The sequence below is a fragment of the Oratosquilla oratoria genome, chromosome 35 (genome assembly GCF_046742065.1).
Source record: "Oratosquilla oratoria isolate Oo_2021 chromosome 35, ASM4674206v1, whole genome shotgun sequence".
Taxonomy (NCBI): Eukaryota; Metazoa; Arthropoda; class Malacostraca; order Stomatopoda; family Squillidae; genus Oratosquilla; species Oratosquilla oratoria.
Window position 1 is genome coordinate 27,730,973 of NC_134811.1, and position 15,000 is coordinate 27,745,972.

The 15,000-nt window shown below is 37.4% G+C and overlaps 1 protein-coding gene across 3 annotated transcripts in view; it reads left to right on the plus strand.

Annotated features, from left to right (window-relative positions):
- Positions 1–8,461, plus strand: part of LOC143018614 (sodium-coupled monocarboxylate transporter 2-like) — an 80,122-nt gene extending 71,661 nt beyond the window's left edge. The window contains exons 11-12 of one of the 3 annotated variants that reach the window (XR_012965765.1): positions 2,274–2,414; positions 7,495–8,461. Coding sequence is in view for 1 of the 3 variants with exons in the window: in XM_076174135.1 (XP_076030250.1) it covers positions 7,495–7,589 (95 nt within the window). In the remaining 2 variants the exon portion in view is untranslated. The remainder of the gene's footprint in view (positions 1–2,273; positions 2,415–7,494) is intronic. The other 2 variants (XR_012965764.1, XM_076174135.1) reach the window with 2 other exon arrangements.
- The last annotated feature ends 6,539 nt before the right edge of the window (positions 8,462–15,000 follow it).

Genomic DNA, 15,000 nt, shown 5'->3' on the forward strand with positions numbered 1-15,000 from the left:
AGATAGATAGAGAGAAAGAGAGAGAGAGAGAGAGAGAGAGAGAGAGAGAGAGAGAGAGAGAGAGAGAGAGAGAGAGAGAGAGAGAGAGAGAGAGAGAGAGAGAGAGAGAGAGACTGAATGAGTGAAAAATGGAGAAAAAAATAAAAAGCGAAGGGATACTTCAAAGAAGACCTCATACCCAGCGCAAAGGAACTACAGTAACTGCTACAGAAAGGGTTAATCAAGATTATCTCTAACCCTTTTCCTACCAATGGGCAAGAATAGCAAGAAGATTGATCAAATCGCCTGACGACAGGAAGAAAGTGGTGCTCATTACAAAATCTCTTCATTTCCAGATGATGCAGTAATAATGTTATTTCAATGTCTGTGACATAATGAATACCCTGTTTCAGGTACAACACGAGTTTACACCAAAATGAACAGTAAGTTAATTTGGGCAATATTTATACAATGTATTGATCAATTGTAGTTACAGGTATTGATAGTGAAACAAGAAATATATCTATTTTCGTTCGTCGACGTCAGCCAGTGAGTCCGTTAAGCCCCGCCTTCTTTACTGGACTCAACGCCTATTGGCCGATTAAAAAAACAAAAAATGTCAGAATGACGTAAACAACGATACAACCCTAATTTATTTTCTCCTATTCTTTTTTTAATACAAATTACCAATACCACGATGCAATATGTTATAATTTTGAAAATATATCAGTAATACATTAGTCCTTTGAAAAAGGATACTAAGTGGCCTATTAGGCAATGGAAGGGGAGGAGCTTAAATGACAATATTCATTAACCTGTTTATTCGTTTATCTATTTACCTATTAGTTTATTCGTTTATACACTTATCTATTTATTCATTCATTAGCTTATCTATTTACCTGTTTATTATCTATATACCAATTTACATATCTGTTAAGTTATTCATTTATTCATTTATTTATTCATTTATTTTTCTATTTATTTACTTATTTATTTGTTTGTTTATCTGTTCATTTATTTATTTGCTTTTAGATTTATATATTCATCTATTAGCCTATTTATTCATTCATCTACTCATTCTACTTATCTATTCATTCATTAAAGTTGGTGATCTATCTATTACCTATTTTCATATTTTACATTTTATGATACCAAAGTACAGGCTATGGCAATACTTGACCCTTTCAGTGCGGTGAGTTGTTTTATGGATTTTGTTCAGCCTAGACACAGACTTGTAAGGAGAGAACTCGGGCCTTAAGAGTTTCATAATCAATTATGACCTCACCCAGCCCACCTTACAAGAAACTGTCCCTCACCTAAATCAGATTAATTGTTCTTACCCAGAGCAACATCAATAAAGTGCGTCGCTATAATGAACAAACAAATTGATAAGGCCAAAAACAGAACAACATTTGTGTGCGTGGTAAGTTATTGCGGGTACTGATTTATTTATTTATTCATTTATTCAATTTTATCTATTCATTTATTTTTTTATTTTTTTGTAGTAGTAGTAGTAGTAAACCGCACCTTTTTGGGAACATTAAGGCACATCTTTGGGCAATTGGTGTTTTTTTTTTTTTTTTTTTTTGTGCCCACATTAGTGTAAGGTAGTGTGCATGTAGTAGGAATGGTGTTGGATCAGTTTTGTGTGTGGGGGGGGGGGTGCGCGTGTGTGTGTGTGTGCGTGCGAGCGTGTGTGGTTTGAATAAGACATCGAGCCTGACAGTGCGGAAACATACGTGCACGCGCACCCTTACCACCGAGCTGTCTGGAAGTTCCGCCATAAGCAAAGCGAAAAGGAAAAGAATACTTTAACCTTTTCGCTTTATAGGAATCTTTTATCGACTGAATAAAATCACCTGGCTACAGCCAGAAATAAGGTATGGGTCATTGTTGACGGTGAAAGGGGTGAATGAAAAATAACTTTATGTCAATAACTAGTATATACATATATTTCTCTCTCTTGTTAGCACGTTTCCATTATCAATTCTGTGTGATGCTTTTATGTTTGTCAATTAACTTATGTTTATCTATTCAATTATCCATTTGCCTATTAATTTTATAAATCTATTTATATGTTTATCTATCTATTGACTTATCTAAACTTATTCTATTTCATATTATTTTTCTATTTCCTTTTCTTTTACTTTCTTGTGTTTATTTGTTCATTTGTTTATTCAATTTCCACGTTTTGAAACTTTGTGTACTTCTTTTCGTCTTGTATTTATATCTACCCTTGTTAGAATCTCTTTACTTACAACCGTACTACCAAGGAACTGTAATGTATTTTCCAGGCGAATTTATTTAGCTGAGGAAGATTCACCGTAGCGAAAGTGTTAACGCTTTTGGACTAAGGGGTTTCCCTAAGCTGAATAAAATAGTTTGGTGTCAGCTAGAACAAAAATTATCAGCTGGGTCTTGATGGATTATGATTGGTAAGTGTTTGATAACGAAGTCTGTTGTTACAGATTTTTTTTTTTTTCATTTTTTTTATCTTGTTTTATCTTATCGTATTCTTTGTTTCATATATTTGTCTGTTTATCAATTTATTTATCTCTTTTGCCTCTTCATTTGTTTAATTGTTTATTTGTTTTTAATTGTCCATTTATTGGATTTATTTGTTATCATAATCTATTCTATCTATCTATCTATTCATTTACATATTCACTTATCTACATATTTTCTTGTCTATTCATTTAGCTATTTATCTATTTATTTTTATTTATATATTTTTTCATTTATTTATCAGTTGATTGATTTATTTATCCATTTATCTACTTATTTGTTCATTTATTCAATTACTCGTTCATTCGTTTATTTGTTTGTTTTATCATCTATTGATATGTTTATTTACTCATCTATGTATTTATTTGTTTATCAATCTATTCATCTATTTTTCTATTTCTCTATTTATTTTCTTACTTGTTTAATTAATCATTTATGGAATTAATTATAAAATTTGTACTTATTATTTGAATTATTTATTCATTCATTTATCTATTCGCTTATCTATTATTTTTACTCATTTATCTATGTAATTATTTATATATTTATTTTTTTCAGCTATGACTTAAAGCCACTTATGCACACAGAAATGAAGTTTAGCTCATTAGAATTCATTGGCATAATTTTTGTATTTTTCTTTTTTCGACTCAAATACCCCAAAGGTCAAATTCTAACTTATCCTATTAACCCCTCCCTGTTCTTCTTTAATTACACATTTATGATAATTTCTTTATGATGCCCTTCTAGGGAGACTAAGACGTGACTGTTAGGGAATGGGGAGGTCACATATTTAATAGTTATAGAGAATAATGCGATTGTTCACGTTTGTGTTGTAGATAATTATGGCCTCTTCAGTGATTTAAGTATTAATCCAGAACTCTCTAGAGTATTTGGTAACATCCTAGTACTGTTAGAATTTATGTCATTACTTTTGTAATGTCTTTAGATATTCACTACTCATCTAGGATCCTTTTAGAACACTTGTTCTGACATGATGGGTTCATTGCATTGAGTCATTCGAAGATGTATTTTTTTTTTTTTTACTTTTCTGGGAATTTTTTGTTTATTGAATTCATATTGCTGATAGATATTCAATTTTTATTTTTTCTGGAATTTGTTTTAATGGGATGCAATCTGCAGCTACTTCTTCAATTTCTAGACTTTTTGTTCGTTATCGATATTACAATTCATTTGCAAAAGACTTCTTTCATCGATTTCCTATGAGGCTGTTAGCGAGAGATTTTACAAAACAAAAAAGAGATTGGTCGTTAACAGCTTCCGAAGCCAATTTTTGCTGAAGTATAAACAAAATTCCAAGACTTTTTTATTTTTCGATTATTTCTATCAGAAATGTTTCGGAATAATAGGGAAGAGTTCTTGCATTAGACACTTATAAAAGCATGTCCAGCTTGCAAAAGCTTTGCTTGTATTTACTTACGTTCGTGTACGCGAACAAGAAATTTCCAATAAGATGGATCGTTTGCCTGTGTAAGTTGTTGGTAAACGTTCCGTTGTCTTGCACGAAAAGGACTGAGGAATGAGACCCAACGGATCAGTTAGTGTGGACTGTCAAACGGAACAAGACGTCACGATTGAATGTGAAACGTTAGACCATTGATATCTCTAACAATGGTAAATGAGGGCATGAAGTCCTAGATCCTTGAGTGTCAACGTAGGCTATCATGTCTAGTCATTTCGTAGATCGATAAGATATATATATTTTCGTTAGTCAATTTAAGGTTTGAATGTTTGGTGGAGCCTCAATGAGAGCTGGCTGATGGCTGCTGGTGTCTTGGATCGTCTTTTTTAAGTGACTAATAAGCAAGAACTTGCCTTAGACAGTACTCTTTTGGGGTTCGTCTATTACCCTTTGATTCGTAATCAAGTGTTTATACTGCTCGAATAGCAAATGCGAATATATTATGCGCAGTTAACTTTGCTAGGAACGATAGACAGCATCATCTACTGAAAACGTATACATATCTATCGTAATTACATTCTCTCTTCGTAAAAATTTTACTATACTCGTTGCATTGAGAAATGGCTGTTAGGGCGGAGCACTGGGAGTCCCCCTGTGTTGCCACATATAATCATTTTATAATTTTATTTTATTTTATTATTTTATTTTATATCTTTATAATGTTGCCACATGTAATTATATCATAATTTTTTGTCACACCACCACTGAGGTAAAAATCAAAGCAATATTTTCTATACAAAGGTTTCGTTTCCTCGAGTCATAGACATGGCATATGAGCAAGAGAGAGCGACGATGCCGCTACCTCTATTCTCTGGCCCCGTCCCCCCTCACACTGCATTCAGTGTGAGCCGTGCGGGCCGTGTTATCGGTGGAGATGTGGCAGAACCGGGAAATTTCCTAGCCCCGCCTTAACGGTCACTTCTCGTTGCTCTGACTATAGTGAAGTAAGATGATTTATTTGTTCATAATTCTCTTATTATCTATTCTTATTTATTTATTTTATTTACTTATTTATTTATTTATTTATCTATTTGTTTATTTATCTATTTTAATCTAAAGTATATCTATGGAGGACATGAAAATTAGTCGAAAACGCAGGTCATTCTTGATTATACAATTCAAGTCGCACTACATGGAGAAATAAACGTCATCAAAGAAATATTTGGATAAGCATTCAACTCATTCCATTGTTGTTTAGAGTCTCATTGCGTATTCTACGTCAAAGGCTTTGTTCAAGTCATAAAATAATTAAAATCCCCAGATGTCACTGTGAATGGAATCTTTTGTATAAATCAAATGCTATGTTCAAGTCAAGAAAGTTTTTTGCAAATGTCATTACAAATGGAATCTTTGATATGTACTTAGTTTATCCCAGTGTTGTATAAAAACCCCTTTATTCACATTACGTCAAAGGCTTTGTTCAAGTCAAGAAACTTTCTTTCCATTTTACGGAAAAACTCCTTCATCTGAGTACAGGAGGACAATATTATACAAATCATTTTATAACCCTTACTAGTGCTGGTCTTTTTTCAGTCAACTAAGAGCATCAAAATAGTTGTTAATAATTCCATTTCACTAGTTATGCTAGACTGATATCAAGTGAATAAGAGCTGGCCAGCTGTATCCTAAATAGTAACTAGCCAGTAGGTGATAAACTTTAAAATCATCAAATACAACCTCTTCACTTGTTGCTTGTGTGAAACAGTGTCACTATCACGTTGACATTACGCACTGTCGTAAATCTATATGCACCTCCATTCGTTTTGTAAATCTTTAAATGAGTGTGATATGATATACCATTGTAGCATTATGCATCCATACGTATTCATCGTTGTTTACTCCGTTTAATATATGCAGAGATGGCGGGGACGTTGGTGTTTGGTGATGTCAAAATACATTTGTCGGATATGCATTGACATGCGCGAAAATGCGCCGCAAATGTAAGCTATATTAATGGCCTAGGACACTTTATTTAATAATAGAATTAGGTTATATTTGCAGGAGATATATTGGCCATTATAGTATGCATATATAATTATTTGTCTTTCTGCGATTAATATTGAAATGTATCGCAGTCTAGTACACAATAGTATCGTTGGGTTCTGCATTCATATCGTGAATCATTTTGACTGCAAGCATTAATCATCTTGTCACATCATAAGTCGAGCAACCTCATTAGATATCCTAATATTCTGTAGCTGTATGTACGTGTTGTATCGTTTTTTTTTTTGTTTTTTTTTTTTGTTTTTTTTTAGTATGAGTTCGAGGTTATCACCTATTAATTTTGCGTCCCGTCCCTGCACGGTTGCACAAACACCATATGAGTTCTTTCTAGCCTCGTGTAATAATCTAGTATTTTCTAGTCCGAACACTAGTTGTAATACATGACAAATTTACTGACAATACTCATAGTTTACCTGATGGAATCTAAGAACGCTTAACACTTGTATGACTGCAGAGATGGAGTGTCTATTTCCTACAGTAACTCTTAAGGTGGCTGTACACCAGGCATTTCTCAATAGCATGCTACTTGCTTTTGTTACTTCGTTTGAGCAGAAATGACTTTGGTTACGATATTTTGTTTTCCAGTTTCCAAATGTCAAATTACACTTGCGCCATATAGTAAGGAGTTGAATGACGAAGAGAAGCTCAACCTATGCGAATGTTAGACACACTGGTGAAATGTTCTTACGGAAGTCTAGAATATTATAACCGAAGTTATTTCAACTCAAACGATGTAGGAAAATCAAGTACCATGCTAGCCTAGTGTGTCGCCAATTTGAGATTGTTAGGAGGCACCCACAACATATTGCGTAGATCAACATTTATGGCGGGAGGGGGTGTCTACTCCCGTTAGGTGCCTTACCTGTACCACATGAGGTCACAGTCTTCAATCACTTTAGCATGAGTAAGAGATCTCAGCAAGAATGTCAGTGATGAAGGGAATACTGGCAGAAGAGTGCTTAGGCATTCAACATCCATTTGTGTACAGGGCTAGCCAGCGGTTACAGCTGGAAGCGAGGTGTTAGAAATCAAAACATGACATTCAACAAAATTTCCACTGCAGAAGTCGTTTTCCATCTACCTTGTTGTTCCTCCACTTCGAAAGAAAGGTTAATGGAAACGCGTCTTCAGTATCAACAAAGCAAGTTATTTAAGATTTATACCTGTTATCAACATATATATGAACAAACATTTTGAAGAATGCTGTCATCTGTTGATGTCAAGGAAATATTTTTTGTCTTGAATAGAAAATTAATATAGTGAGAACTACAATGTGAGAAAGAGAAAGAAAGAAAGAGTGAATGTTCTCAGAGAGTTTCTCTTAGGTGTCAACAAATCAAATCTTCAAAGGTGTCATAAGAACTTAATGCCCCCCAAAAAAAAATCATCAATCATGTATGCTCTGGGAAGATATAGTGAAGCTGATTATGCCCTTGTGCACGAACCGTGCATGGGGAGGAAACACAATGAATCAGCTTTTCCAGCACTGCTAGAAATTCAATTCAGTTATTTTCTATAACTCATAGGAACCGGTGATGTTGATGTCAACTTATTGCTACAGCAGACGAGAGTTAGAGCTACCTTGAGGCGGCTCTGGTGTAGGTCAAGTTTCAGAACCTGAAACTGGTGCTTGACCAAAGCTGCTGGTGGACCCAGAAGTCAGAATTTGTGCTCAGCCGAAGCACCGAGACCAAGTGCCGTCAAGCCAGAACCGATGCTGGAAGGAGAAGTGGGGATAGATAGTCACCCTTTATACTATAGAGAGAGGTTATATTAATTAACGTTTGTATTCACGTAAAATATCCTCCTTAATGACCTGGTGGTACAAACAGTATGGTTCTAGCTCTCTACAAACTTCAACAAGCAAGACCAAACTCAAGCAGGCAGGTATGTCATCATTGGCGATTTGTTGTATTAACTTCCTGTTATTATGATGATATGATTCAAAATAATGTTATACTAACTCTAAACACATTCATTAATCCTTGGCCCTTTGACAAAAGATCACTTTGTACTTTATGAAAAAAGGTTTGCAGATAAAACAAACTTATGTTTTGTTTCCTATTTTGTTTAGTTCCTAGGTGCTCTGGTTTACTACATATCTGGAGTATATGACACGAGCCTTTAGTAAACTGGAATCAGGGATTTTTCTTTCCATAATTATCACAACTTCAACCATAGGAGAAAAATATCCGTGGTTCCTGTATATGTATACATATAATGAGAATACTTCCGTTCATGTATACTGTATATCATATCCTACTTGCGTCTAAAAAGCAAGAATGATACTGAAATATCTGCTGGAGCGTCTCAAGTTAAATGTGCTCTTTTCAGGCCGGATTCCTCCAAGGAAGAGGCTGTCACTCTCAGGCAAGAGGAATCACCAATTCGTCCTATCGTCCTGTACAAGGAGCTTTGGAGAAATGCTAGAAACACTTCCTGAACGATTTGCTCAGAAATTATATTTTCATATAAATAAATCAAATATCTCTCTTCATTGGTTTTCTTATTCATGGAGAATAAACTGAAATGAAACCTTGGTAAACGTACAAATGAACATATTCTGATTAACGTGTAACATATATATACATGTATACATACATGCATACATATATATATATATATATATATATATATATATATATATATTATATATACACACATATATATATATGTATATATATGTATATATACATACATACACATATGCACACACACACACATGTATATATATGTATATATATATATAATATATGTATATATATATACATATATATACATGTGTGTGTATGTGTGTGTGTGTGTGTGTGTGTGTGTGTGTGTGTGTGTGTGTGTGTGTGTGTGTGTGTGTGTGTGTGTGTGTGTGTGTGTGTGTGTGTGTGTGTGTGTGTGTGTGTGTGTGTGTGTGTGTGTGTGTGTGTGTGTGTGTGTGTGTGTGTGTGTGTGTGTGTGTGTGTGTGTGTGTGTGTGTGTGTGTGTGTGTGTGTGTGTGTGTGGAAAGGTTGGATCCACACTTTGGAGGCGATGTGAGTAGGGGAGCAAGTCAAGGCCGGTTAGCTCTGCAGATTTACTCTAGTACGAGTAAATCGTAGCCAGTTGTCTTGTGCAGAGCCAGTCGTGAACTGCGCCTAGAAACAAGGCAACTGACCACGAAGGTTATGACGGTTGCCACTACATAATTTTTTGTCATACAGAAATATTTACAATGTGACAAATAGCTATTTACATGGTTAAGTGATACACTCACTATTAAATAATATAACAGATTTGGAAGCGATGATAATGTCATCGAGATACATGAAAATTGAGTTTCCTAGAAGGCCTGTAAGTATTGTGTGCATGAGACATGTGAAAACGAAGGGAGCTGAAACAAGACCCATAGCAAGGCGTTTAAATTGAAAGTGTTCATGGTTCGTGGTGAATGCTGTGAGAGGTCTAGGTTTTGTATCATGGGGAATCTGGAAATATCCTGACATAAGGTCCAAGATTGTGAAAATTCGTTGCTTTCACCGACAGAGTGTAAGATGTCGTGTAATACCGGAATGGGATGTCTTTCTGGGACAGTTAGTTTGTTTAATTTTCTGAAACCCACAGCTGGGCGAAAGGGACCATCGTGTTTAGGAACAACAAAGAGAGGGAAATTCTATCAGAGATTGAAGGTTCGATTATGTCTTGCTCGATCATGTCTGTTATGAGGTTATCTACAATCGTGCCTTTACTGTGTGGTAGTCTGTATGTGGGAATGTAACGTGGTTTTGCATTTTCCCGAAATGCGATGGTATGTCTAAATTTGTTACAAAGAGTAACTAAGTCAGCTTTGTGCGTCAGGGAAATCTATGGTGTTGAAATGCAATGCATGAATGGATTTCTGTGCTTTTAGCACGTCGGAAGTTGTGGTACACACTTGTGAAGTGGGGAATTTGTCCTCCATGAGTTGTATACGTGAGGGATATACCAAGAAATCACATATGTTAATGCAAAAAGTGAGATGGATTCAGGCATTAGTATCATTTGCAATCAATATGTACGTGTGATCTTTCTTTGATGTTGAGCTGATGGCGGAAGGTAGGGAGATACCATTCACGCGGCTTGTCTCTGGCATACAAATCACATCAGTGTTTTGTGCTTGGAAACTCGTATGTGTAGTTTTGTATACTCATGAGGGAACAGCACTTTTTAGCTGATGATTACTGCATGAGTGTAGTTGAAAGTAGATAACACTTGTGAGGCTGGGGCAGATTAAAGGTCGAAATCTTCAATGAGGGGTAAGACATCTTTCTCAATCTATGAATTATCGATGGTATGGAATGAGAGTTTTGTTTAGCGTTTTGCTGATTTGAACATGCGGGAGGAGTTTTTACGCCTGTTACGTTTAGAATGCATGGTGACAGCTGTGAGCAAGGAAGGAGAGATGGAATCCTGAGGGGTTTTTGGAGTGGTTGAGCAAGTGTTGGAGCTGTTTCTGTTCGGCTGTTGGAGCTCGGTCACGTGTATTTTGCCAATGGTCGGGGGGAGAGGGGTTCTAAATGTAACGCAGGGAGGAAATGGTTTGCATGAATTATACAATTCTGAGCGGGATAAAAAGTTATATTTTGTTGCTTCATCAAGTTCAAGCCTATGAGGATGTCAGCGGGAAAATGCATGTAAGCTCCACCGCAAGAACTCGAAATTTTGCTTTAGCAACTGCTTATTATAAACCAAAGACGATATTTTTGAGTCAACCAGACTGTACAAAAGGAACGACCTGGACTACGACCTGGTAGTTCTCCGACGGTACTAGGATAACTCTATCTCTATTCTAATTTCACCGAGTCTTTATTATGGTTAGCTCAAAGCTATTGTCTTTGCTTCATAATAAGCAGTCGGATGGCTTGCCATAATCAAGATACGGTGAAATTAGAAAAGAGACTGAGCTAACCTAGTGCCGTCGGGGAATAGACACCAAGAGAAATCGTTTAATTTATTAAGCAAGCAATTTATACAATTAAAGTGCTTATAAATGGTCACATTGTGAATAACTAATACTTGGTTGACATCCCCTTTGCTTTTTTTCAATACAAGGACCCTTCTAGGCATGTTAGTGATTATTTCACGAATTCATCTTGAGGGATTTCTTGCCATGTTTCCCGTAGTAATCCTAAGAGTTCGGGCTTTGAAGATGGCTTCCTGTTCTTTTTGCGAATTGTCGGTCTTATATGCCCCAGAGGTGTTCAATAGAGGTCATTTCCAGGGACTGACTTGGCCATGGAAGTTTCTTGATCGCATTTTGGCTAAACCAATCTTGTGTTGCTTGAGTAGTGTGACAAGGAGCTCCATCTTCCATAAATAGGAATATATTTTTACTCATTCTACCACTAGAGAATATTGGAATGAGTCCTTCCTTTCATAAAGAAACATATTTGCCTCAATTGATATTTCCTTGACACTCCACAAGCTCAGATCGACCATCACTCCAAATTGCACCCGCGCCATTATTGAAATGCCCCCATGTTTCACTATTGGCTGTAGTCTTTTGAGGTCAAACTCTTGACTACAGAGTCTTCAGACCCACACTCTTCCACTGTCAGAAAATAATGCGAATCGTGACTGAAGGAGGAGTGGGAGGGAGTAAAGGGTAGAGTAGAGCTGGGTGTGGAGGAGGAATGGGGATGTTTCAAGGAGGGAGTCATAAAGTGTGCAAGGATGGTGTGTGGAACAAGAAGGACAGGGGGAAATAGAAGGAAGGGTAGTGAATGGTGGGATGAGGAAACAAAAAAGGTTGTAGAAGAGAAGAAGCGAGCTTTCACAGATTGGTTACAAAATAGGACGAGGGAGTCATATGAGAGGTACAAAGAAAAGAAAAGAGAAGTAAAGCAAAAGGTAAAGGTTGCAAAGAGGAGAGCAGATGTGAAATGGGGTATGAGTATGACAGAAAATTTTGAAAGTAATAAAAAGATGTTTTGGAAAGAAATTAAGAGAGGAAGAGGAGGCGAATCAAGTAGAGAAGAAAAGGCAAAATGTGCAGATGGAGAGATGATAATGGAAGAGAAGGCAGTAAGGGGAAGATGGGCAGAATATTTTAGGGAGTTGCTTAATGTGAAGGAGGATAGGGAAGGAAAGATTGCTGCAGTGGGAAGTGCGAAGAAAATGAGAGTGATGAATAAGGAGAATGGAGGAGAAATAAGGAAGGATGAGGTGAAGGCAGTTGTTAAGATGATGAAAGCAGGTAAGGCACCTGGTCTGGATGGATGCCATGCGGAATGTCTGAAAAAGGGAGGTACAGTGATGGTGGACTGGTTAGTGAGGTTATTTAATGTTTGTTGGAGAGAGGGTAGAGTGCCGGAGGACTGGAGGAGTGCCTGTATAGTTCCTCTTTACAAGGGAAAAGGGGACAAGTGTGAATGTAGTAGTTTCAGAGGGATTAGCTTGTTGAGTGTAGTTGGGAAGGCTTATGGGAGGATCTTGGTTGAGAGGATTAGAAGAGGAACAGAAGGAGTAATTGGTGAGGAACAGTGTGGATTTAAGACAGGTAGATGTTGTGTAGATCAGATCTTTGTGGTAAGACAGATATGTGAGAAAGCTATAGGAAAGGGGAAGGATGTTTTTTGGGCTTTTATGGATCTGGAAAAGGCTTATGATAGGGTAGACAGAAAGGCACTGGGGGAGGTTATGAAGATATACGGGATAGGAGGAAAGCTTCTAGGAGCTCTCAAGAGTTTTTATGTGAATAGTAGAGCTTGTGTCAGGATTGGAAATGGAGAGAGTGAGTGGTTTGAAGTAAAGGTGGGACTTCGTCAAGGATGCGTTATGTCACCCTGGCTGTTCAACTTATACATGGATGGGGTGGTGCGAGAGGTAAATGCAAGGGTAGTGGGCAAGGGATTGGAGATGGTTAAAGAAAATGGAGAAAAGTGGGAGGTGAGCCAGTTGTTGTTTGCGGACGACACTGCGCTTGTGGCAGGATCGGAGGAGGGATTGAGGAAGTTGGTGGCAGAGTTTGGGAGAGTATGTGATAGAAGAAAGCTAAAGATAAATGTGGGTAAAAGTAAGGTGATGAGATGTACAAGGGGTGAAAGTGGCAGTAGACTGGAAGTGAGCATTATGGGAGAGCGACTGGAGGAAGTGGATAGTTTTAGATATTTGGGTGCAAATGTGGCAGGGAAAGGTGGAGTGAAAGTGGAGGTAGAATGTAGATTGAGAGAAGCGAGTAAATGCCTTGGTGGATTAAAGAGTGTAATGAGGAATAGACATTTGGGAATGGATACTAAGAGGAGACTGTATGAAGGAGTGATTGTGCCAACAGCACTGTATGGGGCAGAAACATGGAACATAAGAGAAGAAGAGAGAAGGAGCTTGAATGTGTTTGAGATGAGGTGTCTGAGAAGTATGATGGGGGTTACTAGGCTAGATAGAGTGAGAAATGAGGAGGTGAGGAGGAGAACGGGGGTGGAAAGGGAGTTGGGAGATAGGGTTGATGAAAGAATATTAGGATGGTTTGGACACATGGAAAGAATGAGTGAAGAAAGACTAGTAAAAGAGGTGTGGAAGGCAGATGTGGAGGGAGTGAACATGAGGGGGCGTCCTAGGATGAGGTGGATGGATGGGGTGAAGGGGGCTTTGGGGAAGAGGGGAATGTCTGTTGAGGAAGGACGGGAGAGGACAGAAGACGGGTGAATGGAGAATGGTTGTACTGTATATGGATGATGTTGGGATAGCATGAGGTGGAATGGGCGGGTGGATGGGGGGTGAGGTAGTATGTGTGAGCAAAATTTGACGCATCCTGAAGGGATTTCTCCCCGTCCTCTCATTTTATGCAATGGGGGGACGGAGAGAGGGGGTCGCCGATTTAATGAAGCGGCCTTGCTGTGGATGTGCTGTGTCTTGCGACACTGCTTCTGACCCAGGGCAGTGGACAAGGTGCAGGGATGACCCGTCATCCAGGAGGTGCTAAGATAAGAGGGAGGGTGGAGGGGTGTGGAGTGTATTCAGGGATGGAATGGGTGGGAATGATTTTATGCCTTTTTTTTTTACTACCCCCCTTGTAAGAGGGAAAAAGCCTTGGTATATGTATGTATGTATGTGACTCATCAGAGAAAATGACAGTGCTCCAAACGGTCATAGGTCTCTCCACCATCACAACAGCCCAATCCTTTCTGCGCTTAATATTGGCAGGACGAAGGAGTGGTTTCCTTCTTGCAGCTCTGCCATAGTAACCCATCTTTTGGAGGTACCTGACAGCTGTTCTGGGACTGACATCGGCTTGTGCTACTATGTCACAGGCCTTGCAACGTGGATCCTCTTCGACATTTCTTTTGATAAGACGCAAGGTTCTTTCTGAGGGCCCGGGACGACCTGAATGAGGTTTTTTGCCCTTCTTGCCCTTTCTGGTGAATTGTACGATCACTCTATTAACAGAAGAAAGAGGTATTGACAGATTTTCAGATATTTTGCGTTGACACACACACACACACACACACACACACACACACACACAAACACACATACACACACCACACACACACACACCCACATACACACAACACACTTACCACACACACACAATATTATATAAGATATATATTCCATATATATATACATAGATACATATGTATATATATATATATGTATATATATATATGTATGTGTATATATATATATATGTATATATATATATGTATATATATGTATATATATATATATATATATATATATACATTTTATATATATATATATTTGCAGAAACCACTTGGAAAATAATAGAATTGAATACCGAACGTTTTCGTCTATTCAAGACATCATCAGGGTATTCAATTCTTTTGTTTTCCAAGTCGTTTCTGCAAGTATTGTCACGTGTGCTTAGTGATTTGTTTTGCACATATATATATATATATATATATATATATATATATATATATGTATATATACATATGTATATATACATATATATGGATATATACATACATACATACATATACCAAGGCTTTTTTCCCCTTACTAGGGAGGTAGCCAAAAAGGAAAAGGCATAAAATCATTCCCACCCATTCCATCCCTGA